This window comes from Zonotrichia leucophrys, chromosome 2 (genome assembly GCF_028769735.1).
Source record: "Zonotrichia leucophrys gambelii isolate GWCS_2022_RI chromosome 2, RI_Zleu_2.0, whole genome shotgun sequence".
Lineage (NCBI taxonomy): Eukaryota > Metazoa > Chordata > Aves > Passeriformes > Passerellidae > Zonotrichia > Zonotrichia leucophrys.
In genome coordinates, this window is record NC_088171.1 from 23,581,120 (window position 1) to 23,596,457 (window position 15,338).

The 15,338-nt window shown below is 37.1% G+C and overlaps 1 protein-coding gene across 5 annotated transcripts in view; it reads left to right on the top strand.

Annotated features, from left to right (window-relative positions):
- Window positions 1-15,338, top strand: part of CDK14 (cyclin dependent kinase 14) — a 310,762-nt gene that overhangs the window by 70,217 nt on the left and 225,207 nt on the right. For all 5 annotated transcript variants that reach the window (XM_064704274.1, XM_064704278.1, XM_064704276.1 and 2 more), the window contains one exon: window positions 13,037-13,282. In XM_064704274.1, coding sequence (XP_064560344.1) covers window positions 13,037-13,282 — 246 coding nt within the window. The remainder of the gene's footprint in view (window positions 1-13,036; window positions 13,283-15,338) is intronic.

Here is a 15,338-nt window from a genome sequence, read left to right on the forward strand (position 1 = left end):
AATGTTCATGTCAGGACAAGTTCTCCCAATAGCAACTCCATCAGTCCCTTAGTGCTTCTTCCACCCACATGGTGACTTGTGTGTTTTGGTGTGGTTCAGTGAATGCCTTTCTGTGGCTGCTTTTTGCTTTTGACATAAATGTATTGTATATTGTCAGAATCATTGATTATATGCATCTCTTTGATGTGTGGCATATTTTTCACTGATATATTTAATACCACTCCCTAACATAAACCTACACATATTTCTGGATTTAGCAGTTTAGGAGAAAGCGAGTAGTGAAAGAGTAATTTAATATAGTACTGAACGTTGAATTCAGGGGGGTGATTTTGTATTATCAACCCCATAAACATGTGATTTTGCCTTTGTAAAGGTAACCTCTGGGCTTTCTCTCCATTGCTGGTGATCTTGCTCTTTTGTTTATCATATTCCTGGGTGGATGGACTTCTCTGAAGTTGCTATATCAGTTCTGGCCTGGCCTGCAGAGGTCACGGAAATGTGCAGTTTTGTCTGTTAGTTGTCTTTGTTTTGGTGTGCTAGTCAGAAATGATGCAAGAGTGTGAGTGGAGATTTTTCTTTTATTTTGCAAATATTTGTAGGATTTATTGTCGGAATTTGTATACAATAATTCTAGAGCTGAACTTGCCATCTTATCCTGCTTACTAGTTCTGTTGCAGCTTCTGATTGAAAAATAACTTGATAAACTTAAACTAGATGTTATATAAATGCAAAATAACCTAAGCTAATAACAAATATCATATCAGCAAGCTTTTGATCCAGTCTGTATCATTTTATCCAGGAAATTGAATAGAATTTGTCAGTTATATTTCAGTTTTGTTGTGTTGATGTTTGTAATTTAATATTAAATTGTATAAAACTTACCTGAAGTGGAAAATACCAAATGTTGCCAAGTGAGCACTGGGGAAGTAAAACCACTAGGAAAAGGCATAATGTCTATTTATATATTGTGAAAGCTTAGCTTCACTTAATTCATTTCTGATGCTTTTCAGACTACAGGCTTAGAGTGTTTCAATATGTCCTTCTCCATTTTATTAAATCTTTGTGTAAGTACACAGAAAATATATTTAAAACATTAGAGGGTATGTGTAAAATAAGTTTGCCCAGACTTCCCTGTAAATAGTGAGGGTTTTAATGAACAAATTGGTTCTGTTGTTAAATATTGGCTATAGAAGTTTTATTTTAATGTAATGCAGGAGAGTTGTCTTGAAAAGTTCTACAGTTTAATGATGGAGTGGTTGGTTTTGCTGCTGCCTAGAGAAGTGGTGGAACCAGCCCCCTGACTTTCAAGTTGGCAAGGAATTTTCTGTGTTTGGCAAAGTAGTCCAGATTCATAAAATTATATATTTATGAAATTATATAATTATAAAATGTGATTGTACTACTGGTAGGCAGCTGTGCAGGGTAAGTTATGCAAGATATCTACAATCACTCTGTTTTGTGACAATTTTGTCATGAAAAGCTTAATGTACTGTAAGGCTGGAGGACTTCTTACACTGATGTTCTAATGACAGATGTGATTTTTGACCAATTTGATTCTCAAAATTTGTTGCTTGTTGAAAGTGATTCATGATGAACTCACAGCTTTGGAGGTGCAAATTGCCACCAACTTCAGAGGGCTTGGCTGCTTTGTACTGTTACACCTTATTCTTTAAAATTCATTTGAGCACAGTCATAAGTCTACTATAGCACATGTTTTGGCTTGAACACATCAAAGAAGCAGCAGTGATTTTCATTTCTCTGTTGAAATACATAGGGTTTGTTTTTTTTTTTTAATAAGCATTATCTCTATGCTGTTCATAGAATTCTCATTATAAAATTGTAGCCATCCTTCTTATGATAAGCTCTTCTCAGTATAAGCTTGCAACCTCTCCATTTTAAGTTTTATGCATCTTGGCAAGAAAAGATATACTAGAGTGTTCTTCATATTTTGAGTAACTTAATAGGCTATAATTTTCAATTATGGTCCTGACTAAATTCTGAATTGTAGGATATGGCATGTTTTCCAGTGTGACACATTATGCACTGAGAAGCAAGTTTCATTATGCCCCCTTACACCCTTTTGCTTTGAAAGTTATTGTGCTGCTGGCAAACCTGTGGTAGCTGCTAGAAAATTCCTTTGAGACTTTTCATTCAAGTTTTATAGAATTCTGTAACCAGGTCATTTGTCTGAGGGGAAAAAACCAGAAAGAACAAGTTAAAAAAAAAGGAGTCAGGTATATATGAAATCCAAACACAGATGAGGACTTTTCATTTAATTATTTGTGAAACTGGGTTTTCTCATCCTTGTCTGAACTCTCAAACTTCCATGAAAGAAAGCAATGGCAGAAAGGTCATGGATGGCTGTTAGTAAGATTTCAGGGAGACTGAATTGGAATGTAGGTTATTCAGATCTCTGAAGATTCCTTGCACAAGAGAATAATGACAAACTTGAGGCTCTTTTTCTGCCTCTGCCTTTATACTGATTTGATAGAGGATACTTTGTCAAATGCAGTGGTTTGGAAGATAATATGTAGAGGAACAGATCTAGAATTGCTCAGAGAGCTTGTCTTTCCTTGTGACATTCATCTGCCTTGGATGCTGCATTTCTCAACCTGTAGCGTTGTTGACCTCAGGGATGAAATAAGTAAAAGCAGGAGAGATTTCTTTCTTGGTGCTAAAATGAAACTTTGAAATGCATTAGTAGAATGAAGCAAGCAACTCCAATTACCTAGTTTATTGTCTGGCTTTTGCTGAAGATAGTTAAAAAGGAAAAGAAAGGAAGAAAAATGAAGAAAACAGGCAAAGGAATGAAGCATGTAGGCTTTTTTTAATGAAGGAAATGTTCTGAAGGAAAAAGTGCCCAACTAATTTACCATTCTAGTTTTGAATTATTTCTTGCAAAGTACTTTTAAAACATCTGCTGAAGCTAATGTGAGAGTGGCATTGATTTATTAATGAACATGCAACATGCATGCTGCTTCATTGCATTGAAGGTAAAACATAATTGAAGACAAAAGATAACTGCAAAAAAACTTTTCACCTGCAAATGTGTGTATTTCACAAAGACGATTACGTGACCAATCCCCTTCATCTTTTAATTTAACAAGTGCTCTTCAGCATTTATGTGAAGAGCATACATGTGCAAGGTCTGACTAGCTGGGCTTGAGTCATAGACTGTCAGGTACATGACCAGATCTCACCCCCAGCAGTGTTTTTGTTGCAGTCCCTGCTTGTACAAGGACAATTTTTTTTTAGTTTCAGTCTGACGTACTTGACGATAACTGTGAAAGAATCAAGAGGCTTGCTAGGGATAGGCAAAGCAGCCTGAAGGAACTGGGTAGAACCTATTTTCAAGGCATGGAGTTGTTTACAATTTATTTTCTTAAAAACCTTACTGACAGTCTCAGAATCTAGCAAGAATAGGCATTTTGTTGTCAAGTCTCTCAAGATTTCTCACACTTGAACTTGGCAGTGGGAAGACTTTACTGCATTTATGGATATGCCTTTGATAACTTTATGATTGGGGGAGTTTTGGAGGATAGAATAAAATTATAAACCTGTAAACTCAGAAAGGCATAATATACTATTCTCACAAAACCACTAATAATGCACTTATGGAAAGAAAACTGTATAAACTAGCACTAGCACATGTAGCCATCTGTTGGAGCAGGAGGCTGATATGGAAAATGGATTGAAAATATTTTTTAATCTTTATTTTTAAATCCTGTTCATATGGTTACAGAGGAGGATAGACAACAGATACAAGTGGGTAACTAAGTAAAAGAGTATAAGAACCACCTGTCACAATTTCTCGGGAGTGTTTATGTTCAGACACTTTCTCCACCGCAGTTCTGGTTACCAAGGCATCCTTGGCTCGTGCCTGGCACTGGAAGCTGCCTCTGCCACAGTGATATCCCTGCTGATCCTCAACTGTGCCCTCCTGTTTGGTTTTTTGGAGGAGTGACCCTCCTACTTTTGGATGCCGCAGGTCTGGACCCAGGTTAATGGAAGCAGCAGCAGCCTGGTTGCAATTTCAGGAAAGGCTTGCATGGCACATTGTGTTATATACCGGTGTGACAAATGTGAACACTGTGCAAGTAAAAGGAAGAATTTATTTGCCAGGTTTTATTACTAACACAGTTACTGTATTTTGGGGCATCAGTACAGAAATAGAGCAAAATGCCCCTTTAAATCAGCTCTGTTGAGTTTCTGTCTCTTTTCATGAGTGTTAGAGGCTGTCAGGACTTTGGTGTGACCTTTATCTGAGACCCTGTCCTTAGGTGACTCCTCCTGACGTCTCTCGTCACAGAACAGAGTTTTGCTTTGAGGACATATGTAGGCTTTTATAGACCTAAAATCTATTTAGGTCTAATCCAGACTCTCTTGAAAACTGGACCTTTTTTCTCTGCAAGGAGAGGAACATCAACTTTGATGGATTAGAAACTCACTTTTCTGAAGCTAGGCTGTGCTATGAACAGAAAAAAAAATTAAAATGCTGAGTTTCTCCTTACCATGTTGAGGACATCTAAAATAATTTTCAATAATTCCTAATTTCAGGATTGTGTTTGCTTCAGAAATTATACTGATATTTAGATGTCAAGTTAGCAGAATAAATATGTTCTGTATTGCAGCCCTTGGTGTGTTGGTGGTGAAAGGAAAGAATTGTGTAACCAGTTTTAACTTCTAGTTTAAAATTTTATTTTTCTTGATGCAGGTAAAAATGTTTTCAGATTTTTATGCAACTGGGATTCCTACCCCAGGTCTGATCAGTTGGTTTTTCTGTGAGAGTGACTTTTCTCTCACTTGGCAATTCAGCACAGACATTTAATCAGCTCATTGAGTTCAGTCTTTCAGACAAACACAGAGAATTAATGTCAGAGCTTTTAGTTCAAAAATTCTCCCATCTGGCACTTCAGTGACCTTTTTATATTCGCCTTCTTCCATATGACAATGACAGTTGGTTTAGCATCAGCTTTGACTTTGGAAATAAAACGGCCATTTTGGGCGAGTGCCTTTGAGATGGGCTGTGGGAGGTGTATGAGTAAGTTTGTGGTAGGTACGGCAAGGAGCATACCATATCCCCAGATACCATTTCCAGTCTCTGAGCTCTGTTTTCAGTTGCATTTGCTAGCTCATAGCTAGCATTGCTAGCAATCGCTGTAGCCAATTAAAGTTAAATAAATATTACCCAAGAATATGAATTATAGTTCTGGGACATCAGGAGAGGAAAAGAAGATTCTTATTTTACAACCATTTTTTCCTTGCATCTTCCTTCATTTCTACCAGCTCCCTATTTTTTTTCCCCCTCTCTTACTCAAGTTCTCTTTCAGCTTCTTTTAGCTGTGCCCATCAAATGTTCAAACCAAAGGGCTGGTGTAGGTGATTACAGGGAGGGGTGAGTGTGTTCAAGGACCTCTCTCAAGTGAGAGCCTGATTGCACTGGTAGCTCTGGTATGAGCTGGCTGGTGATGTCGTGCAGCATTACATGCTCTACTTCCCCTTTCACAATTTTATCCGCTCCCTTATCTCATCTCTTGCTCTTCATGGATCTTTTCCTGTATTGTAGAATTCTCACACACTGAGCTCTCTTCTCAACCTGTGCATGTTTCTGCTTGTGGGTGCAGCAGTCATTTGCTGACCCTCTCCTGGGGAGGATGGAGAGTGCTACCAGATGGACTGAGGAGAAGCAGGCAAGTCTTTTGTTTGAAAGGAGAAAGAGCCTCCCTATTGCTTTGTTCTGCAAAGAGAATGAATCTGCAGATAGATGCATTTTTATTTTGAACAAAGCTGCTTATAATACTCCAGAACATTCCCAAACTGTGTTTTATAAGTAGCAAATGTCAAATTCCAGGGATGCCAAAATCTGCAGATGACTTGTGTTCTCAATTGCCATGGTACCAAAGCATGGTAGAAAATAACATGCTTATAAATGGTAATAAAAACTTGTATCCAGATAGGATTTTTCCAGTGAAAATTAATGGCAGACTAACTTTCTCAGCAATTCAGCTGTTGAACAAGTAGTCACCTAACCATATTTTTTTATGCATCTCTCAGCTAAATGCAACTGCTAAGGCTTATTGTCTGTAATAATGAGATTGTTGCACTACTTCCAGTGGGTTTTGGCACTACAAATTATAATCTATATCTTCATAACTTTTCACTTTACAAAGCCCAAGTGCTTTGCAGACTTAATTAGCGCTCTCAGTTTCTGCTTGTGATAGGGATCGCTGTTGTGAACAGAAAAATGGAATTGTGGAGAGGTTGAGTGACTTCCTTACCTCACATTATTTAGTAATTTTAATTCTTGATTTTCTTGCCGCATGCTTGATCTTGGGTTTCCCTGTGTCTGGTCCATTCATACTACATCTTCTGGAATGGTGGAAATGGGCGGAATTCAGATATTTCCTTCAGATTTTTCAGTAGCAGGCTTTGGATGTCTATTGTGGTATTTATCCAGCCAGTCAGTTTTTCCCCCAGATTTACACAGTGGCAATGACTAATAAAAATAGTAGATGGTTGGCAATTTAAAAAATATTTTACATAAGTCTGTATCCACTGGATGTCAAAAGTAAGCATTTTTAGTGTTAAATGTAAGAATTAAAACCCAGATATAATGCATATTCCTGAAAGATGTGATGAGCTCCAGAGCAGGGTGTCTTTAGACTATAAAGCATTTTAAAGTTCTTTTCTTTTGTGTGGTGGGATCTCTGACCTGTTCTGCCAGAATTGGTTGTTCTATGTTACTGAGGATATCTCTACTCATGTGAATAAATTTCACTGATATGGGACAGGTTACATTTTACTAAGTACCCAAACAGGTGATTAATTCCTGATCATTCATGACTGTTTTAAAATTCATTAACTGTAAGACTATAAATTACTTACATGGTTTAACTGATCAGTCTCACTCTTTCAATGCTATATGACTTTAACAGTAAATGAATTAGTCTAGCAACCTTTAATTTTAAGAATCTTATTTTTTTGGGACCTCTTAATTTTGATGAAGTGAAAGAATCTTGCATTGAAACTGTATCACAATAACTACATCTGATACACCATTTATTATTTTCACATTAATCCCAAATGCAGATAAAGGAGTACTGCTTTAAATGAGATTTAATGTGATTCAAAGAGGCATCTTTATTTAGAAATGGTTCCATGCATGATGATAGTGATTTTTATTTATTTAATGGGGCTTATTATGGAGCTTTACACATGGAGGAAAATTATTCTTCTTGTGGTTTTAGTCTCTGAACTTCAGCAGTATTCTTTATGGGGGAAAAAATTGGCTAAATGCTGACATTGTTTTGAGATATGGTAAATTACCATGGTGTTAGGGTGGAGGCTGTAGGCCCATGGTGCATGGTCCATACTGGCATAATGATGGCTAAGGCTCTTTATCCTAGAGCAGCCTTGGGATCTTCTCAAATGGACTGGGAGCCTGGGCAGGAGGAGCTGGGAGCACGTCCAGGCTGTGTTTTTGTCTGTCATGGATTGTCTTCAGATTCTGATCTGCAACTAAGTTACAGAGTATAAACTATGTTGTGCTTTTTTGGGTTCTAACGTGAGAGTTCTTTCTTGAATATTCTGGTTCTTTTTACCTTAAATAAATTTAAAAAAACACAGAGGAACACTAAAATAACTTTTAGTATCAAGCTGCACTAACTTTTGTGGTGCTGCGTTTTGTTTTGCTTTGCATTGCCAGAATCTGCGATAGCTCAAGTAATTACTGAAACTGACATGAATATTCTGATTTTCTAGATAAGTCTTCCTTTTGTGTCTCCTTTTAAAAGTAGAGAGAGCTCTTCATGTAGCTGCAATGTGGCCATTTATGCTGTAGGTTTTAAGTGGCCTCATGAATTGTCTCATCATGGTGTCTCGTTTTGTCTTACATTTTTCAGTTGAGACTGAGTCAATAATTGTGAGCAAATTTTAAAAGTAGTTTTATTTCACTAATTAGAGTGTGGAGAATGTGTATAGCTTGGCAGCAGAATGCACTTCCCAAGTTGGCTCACAATTATGTATTGACATTAAGGATCCATATGTGAAAAATGTAATGGGTAGGAAGATCATGGAGAAGTGCTTCTCTTGGGGCACACCTGGACTGACAGGGAACTTTTTTCCAAGATCTGGAAATCAGATTTGGGATCAGGAACTCTCAGCTATTAATACTGTTGCCTCACTGAATAGGAATAGTTATTGCTATTTTCCAGATTAAATCTTTTCCTACAAGATACCAAGTGCCCAGGCAGTTTCTGAGTGCTGCTTTGGAAGTGTTCTTCCAAAGAGTAACTTCAAACACAAGAAATTATTTTCTGTAGGACCACTGTGTTTTTGGAGTAGAAAAGCAAATCTCCCTAAAGGGAGACTGGTATTGGAGTGTAGTGTGGCCTTTTCAGGATTTTTGTCTTAGAGTCAAAGCAGAGACTTTGGGGATGAATGTTCTACAGATGAAATTTTCTGGTGTGAATACCATACATATAATTCCCATTGTTTTGTCGTACTTTTTTCCCATCTAGTTTGTTTAGTTTGTTTTTTGTTTTTTTTGGTTTTTTTTTTTTTTGTTTTTTGTTTTTTGTTTTTTTTTTGTTTTTCTTTTATCACCTGCTCCTTGTCTTGGCCCCTCTCCTGCCGTTTTTGCCAACATCCATTTTTCATCGTGGTCCTCTGAGGTACTGAGATTGCTGTGAGGTGGGAACCTTGGTGCAAAGCAGCTATTTCCTCCCTTATTTTTCATTTCCAGGGCCACCTACCATGCCTTAGGCTGGAAGTGTTGAATAGTCCAGTGAATTCCTTGAGCCTTTTATATATGATATGTGGTTTGAAAGGATAGTAATATTTTCTTATTTATTGATTATGGAGCAATCCATACACAATGCAGGTATTTTTGTGGATTCCCTGTTACATGTGTAATAATTTATAGCTGTTACATGTATTAAGTTGATTGGCTTATTTTAAAATCCTGTTTCCTGTAAAGAAGAAGTAAAGCATAAATGAGTATCCCATACCTCTGTTCCTTATAGTTATGGAATCTGCTGGCAAAAATAGCTTATCTGAAAGAGAGAAGTGTGGTTGCATTGCCCTACTTTTAAAAGCCAAATAGTTTTGGAAATAGTTTATCCCTCAGAATATTTTGCCTTGAATGTAGTTTGTGGTGGGAGAAGCACAAAATCATGGCAGTATATCCTGAAGGGGAAAGAATCACTTCAAGCATTGGCATACCTTAATGTTTACTTATAGAATTACTTGTTTTAAAGAAATGACAATTAAAGCTGCTTAATGACTTATGCAGTTGGCTAGACAAAGGTTTCTTTAAATGCACAGTATATTCATACTGAGTTTCTTCTTCTTGATTGCATTTTATAAATCATTATCGTTTTGTATATGACAAAACAAGGTGTCACTTTTATTGTCTCTACATGCATTTGAGGTCAGTACTTTTTTGAGGCTACAGTTTTGAGGCTGCATGGGAAAAAGAGATAGTTTCCATAACTTTCTGGATCTTCATTGAGGTGACTAGGGTTGTGTGTGTAAAAGAAGGGTTACTAAAAGAATAGTGCCCATCTGAAGAACCTATGACTTATGTAGATGGAACAAATGAAATGGGTTGAAAAGTCTGATCTTAGAGGTGGCAGAATGTACTTAGAGGGAAAGTCTCACTGTCCCAGAGGATCACCCAGGAGCATTCAAAAGATTCTGAAATTGAACCAGTGTTCTTTATGATAAATATTATGCTTTAACTGGAAAATTGTCCTAATTCTCCTATGCAAAAAGAAATATGGAAATGAGAAGATGTGTTAGCTTCTCCTGACTACCAGCAAGGAGCTACCAGGTGGTAGACACTGGTTTGCAAGTCTAACACCTTCTGATGCTAAGTATTTGTACATATCCTTTGAGAAGTTAAAATTTATAAGCAGCAATTATGCTGTACAAAGGAAAATTATATTTAAAAGGCTGAATTAGAATAAAAAAACCAAACAAATCCATAACGTTCACAAAGGTGATGTGGTCAAGCTGGTGGAATCTATGATCATTTTCATGCAGAGGAAGATTTCCAAAATAAGTTATGTTTCCGTTTTGCTTAGCAAATTGTTGCTTTTTTGCATGATAGAGCACTAGAGAGTAAGTTCTATCCTTAGCTGGAGCACAGGAGCAGCTGGTCAGCACTCCGGCTGGCCAGGGGCAAAATCTGTGCTACTGTGGTAGCTTAACCTTGCTGGTGGAGGGAAACCTGACACCACCAATGAGTTTGGGTCTTTAAGCTGGTTACAGCAGTGCTCTAAAGCCACCAATAAGTTTATGACCTTTAGTTGGTTACAGCCAGTGCTCAGTGCTGACCTTTTAGACCTGGTCCTTTCAGATTTTATAGAACATGTTCTCAGACTGAAGTTATGGACTCGGCTATCAATGGCAGAATGTAAAACAAATGCTTAAATATTGTTTCTCTCCAGTGTTTTATAGGCAGGTTAGACAGTTTGGAAATGTGTACCCTGCAACAGCAGCGTGAGCTTAGCTTTGCTGGCTTCAGCAGTGCACAGCAGCCATTTGGATAGAATGCTTTGTTTCTGCCAAGGAAATATTGATATCGGTGAGAGAGGAGTGATAAATTGAAGCCCTTGTCAGCTCTGGCAGGAGATGTGCTGCAGTTGCAGAACAGGCAGATGGGCAGAGTGAGCAGCCTCTGCTTTGGCATTTGTCTGCAGTGCTGAGGCTCTTCCACAGGTGACAGCCTGTGCATCCACCAAGGTGTTTGACTTTGAGCAGGGAGCTGGTCGGTGCTCATCTTGGTTTTAGTCATTTGCAAGTTGGAAGGTGACTATTATAAAGTGATGATGATTGGGATTTTTATCCTACTCCAGATTCAGTCAGGTAGCCTGAAGGCTGAAGTGCCTCCCTTCAAAATCGAATTCCAAACTGTTACTGCTTCCAGCCAAGACAAAAGTAAGACAGACATACACATGGGGATTTTCCAGTGGAAAAAGAAAACAAGCAGCATTCATGGCATTATTATCTGTAGTATGTTTATAGCTGTGTATTCCAAATATTTTAATCTGCTACAGGTGCCTTGTTAACCTGAAAGGAAGACAAGTACTGCTTTGGAACTTTTTGTCCATATCTCCTACCCCTGTTTTCTAGATCACAGGGTTTCAAATGCTGAGAAATAATGATTACTGATTGCTGATTTATTTGCATCCATGTTGATTAAGCTACTGTATTAACAGTGATTCCAATTTACATTATTTTAAAACGTCTTTGTTAGTAGCAAGCATTGCAAGAACATGGAGATGATAGTGGGAAGTATGTGGATACATGTCAGTGCATGAGAGTTGTTTTAAGGAAAAGAAACCAATTAGTTTTACAAGAAGACTAATTAAAAACTCTTTGTGCTGCAGCTGTTTATCTTTTCTCTCTCTGAAGGAGCAGACCAAAATTACATAATTGTCTTAATTTAAGCCCAAAAAAGAATTATCATTTGGAAAGAAGGGGATTTTTCCTTCTCTCAAGGAAGTTATAACTTGGTGAAGTTCTAGTCTTGGAGAAATTGCTTTAGTGAGAAGAAAGGCAAACCCTTGTAATGCCTGGTTTGTGACAGTAGCGATGTCATTCATTAGAGTTGACCTGGTACATGATCATTTGGCCAGATGGCACAGTGCAGGAAACATACTTTAAATTTTTAATGTAGAAAAGAAATCTTTCATCTAGTGTTACGATGAATCTTTAAAAAAAAAAAAAGCCAAACTCCACAAGGTATAGTAACCCAGTATTTCTATAAACAATTGGAGAAAGTTGGATTTCAAGGCACAAAATGCCTCTGGGAAAATGGCAAAGAAAAATTTATTTGAGAAGTTTTTGGAGATGCTTTGCTTTAGGAAGGAAGACTCTTGATTTATTGATTTATTTATAAGAAAAAAAAATTTCTTTTTTCTTTTTTTTAATGTTAACTGTTTTAGGATAACAAGTTTTCCAAAATTAGTATAGATTATTAAATTGTTAATATATGGAATATTAAATTGTTTTTATATGAACAGGTCAATTGACAGCAAATTAACACTGTCTATCCTTAAACACATGCAAATGTCATGGAAAAAGTACATTGTAGATTACTTTGATTGTCTTACAATTTAGGGAATCTCTTGGGTCTTCTTGCATCGCACTTCATAATTTTTCTCTGCAGCCTGAAAGCTGAAACTATTTATTTTATTTCCAAGTAAAAAGTCAAGTCTCTTATGGGTGAAAACAGAAACTGAGGCCTCAAATATAACCCCTCACCAACAGTGTAATTTAAAAAAATTGAAATGAAAACCAGAAATTTACATGACTGGAGTACCTAAAGGTGCTGTTCTGCTCATTTAGTTCTTTTGAATAAACCATAGCACATTTGGATAGCTCAAGCAGCAAGTGGCAGTCTTTGGAGCTTGGCAGAGTCATACTTCACAGTAACAAAGAATTGAACTTCTGTGCTTTAGTGTGCCATTAGGCTGCAGTCTCACGTTTCAGTGCCTGGGAATTGATTTACTGATTTGATTTTCTGAGACATATGGTGATAATAATAATAACACTGTATAAGCATTATTTAAAAATACCATAATATACCAGTATTGAATCTTTGGAAAGCCAGCACCAGCCAGTGCACATACAAACTACCATCATTTATTTTAGTTTAGTCTCATCCAATTTTGAACAAATGGGAATCAATACTGCTTGTGGATATCTGTGGCTAGATTGGAGAGAGAAGTGGCATTGCTGCCAAGAACACGTTGTACAAGAAGACACAAATGTATGAATTTATGTATGTCCCTCCTTGGCCTTCCTTTTCCAGGATCTTTCAGTACATTGTACAAAGATAGGCTTTTTATAGCTATTATTGTGATGTGGGTGTCCTCTATGTAAAATGCATGTGTTGTTTTTTATTTTAGCATAGAAATAGAAAGTGAATGCTTATAAAGTTCAGTGCCTTTTTTGATGCTGGCTAGTGCATGGGATAATATAAAGTTTAAGCCTGTTAGAGTCAACAAATGATGTTTTTTCTTTTCAGATATGTGTCACAAAGATGTCTACACGGAACTGCCAGGGAATGGATTCAGTGATCAAACCTCTGGATACAATTCCTGAGGATAAAAAAGTTCGGGTACAGAGGACACAGAGTAGTTTTGATCCGTTTGAGAAGCCAACTAATCAAGTGAAGAGGGTTCACTCAGAGAACAACGCCTGCATTAACTTCAAAACTTCATCTGCAGGGAAGGAATCTCCTAAAGTCAGGCGGCACTCCAGCCCCAGCTCTGTAAGTGCACAGTCCTGGTACCTCTGCATGTGCCAAATGGTGGAATTAGAGGCACCAGATAAATGTTTTCTTGCTTAAGAAGGGATTGTTTACATGGAAGCAACAAAGAAAAAGGTCAAAGCTGCTATTAGATGTGTTTTTCCGTATATATTTGTAGTGTTATTAATGAAATAGGATCAGAAAATAGAACTTGAAAAAGACTATGATTATGAAATTCCTTTCAGATGTTTTTTAGGGTGTCTTACAGGATTTCTAAGCATTTTCCTCTCCTTAGCCTGGTATGTCATTACAGCTGCTATAATGTTTATGCAGCAAATTTGGCAGAGGATTGCTTATTTGTTAAGAGGAATTCTTTCCCATGAAGTTTAAGAAACCACATGAATTGTCTTTTTGATTTTTAGATTTCAGTTTTAGAGAAACAGATCAGATTTGATGGATTTTGTTTACATTTTATAATTCACTTTTTAAAATCAAGTAGTAAAAATAACATTCATTTCCCTGTCAGAAACTCTGCGAGAGAGAGGGAAGAGAGAAAAATAACAGAGAAGGGTTTGGGAACACAACATAATAGTTTTATTCTCAAGTATCTTGAAATAAACTAGATAAATAAAATGTCATGTCTTTAATGAGTAATGCCCAGAACAGATTTCCCCCAAAAGACCTTCAAAATTATTGAAAAACTATTTCTGTTACGCTTTGGGAAGAAAAATCCATAATAATGTGACCTTTGAGTTGAAAACTACAGATCTAAGTAGAATGGATGTAACACTTCAAATCTTATTCGGTGGGAAAAAATTTAAAAGGTTGATTGCCTCTTCCTTTTTCTTTTCTTTCTTTTCTTTGTTTTGCTCTATCTTCTGGAGATCTTATGTCCTCCCTACAGAAGTTTGACTGAAGCTTGTCAGACTTCTGACAGAAATGGCAGGAGATTAATTTTCTGTAGATGAGCTGTGTTTAACCCGAGTGGATTTAGCGGGTAAGATGTCACCCCTCCAGGGGACTGTCCTTTTTAGAAAAGGTTACATTTTAAAATGTAACCATCTGTAGCAAAAACAAATTTGCTTTTTTACCATCACTTGGCATTATATAGCTGCTGCCAAAGATGTCTCCAGTGTATTCCATCTGGGTCCATGACAAGGAATTCTTACTATAAAACTTTTACAATCATTAGGAATGGAAGAATCTATTTGCCTTGTGTTCACTTGTTTGTGATGCCTGATTATTTTTTGGCATAACAACTATTAATTTAAATGATTTTTTTGGGACAATCTCAAGTATTAGTGGTATTAACTTACTCCTTATGTCTGCTGTTCCTCTTAAAAACTATTACTAATTTCTGTTAAAGTTTTTGACATTCTCCTGTTAACATTGAAGGGTTTCAGCTGTTTTTTTTCCAGAATTTTGAAGCAGATATTTTTGAAACTGTGCTTTTGGTATCTTGTTCTTTTCCAGAGGGCTGGCACTCTACTGCATCTATACAATCTCTCATGATCCTGGTGTTTTCTTATGTAAATGGCATTAATGCTTCCTCTACTAGTATTCTGCTGCTTAGAGCCCTAGCTAAACATATGCTTTTGGTAATCCTTGTCCACGGTGACTCACACAGACTTGCTGGATACAGGAGGTGCAAAGGAATTTCTTGAAATACAATTCTTATTTCTCAACTTCCTGTAATTCTCTCTGATTTTTATAGCTCTGTTTGGTGGACTCAGTTCCTCCTTTTGCTTGGAGCCATTGTTAGTAATTTTTGATTTTTCCTCACAAGGAAGAGCATGTGGAATAATGAAAGTGTTCATGCCAATGAAGAGGAAAGAGCAGTTCACAGCAAAAGGTGGTGTTAGCCCTCTGCTGATCAGGTCACACCTGGTGCTGCCTGGCAGACCTGAGTTCAGCCATCCAAGGCAGAGACGAGAGCAAGATGCTTTTATTCCTATTCCCAGAACCTGAATACATGGCTTCAGGCAGTGGATGCCCTGATGCACATTTTATTGAGTGATACCCGTGTGGTTAGTCACAGAAATGTATCATTCTGTGGTTTTGAATTAACAAAGAGTTT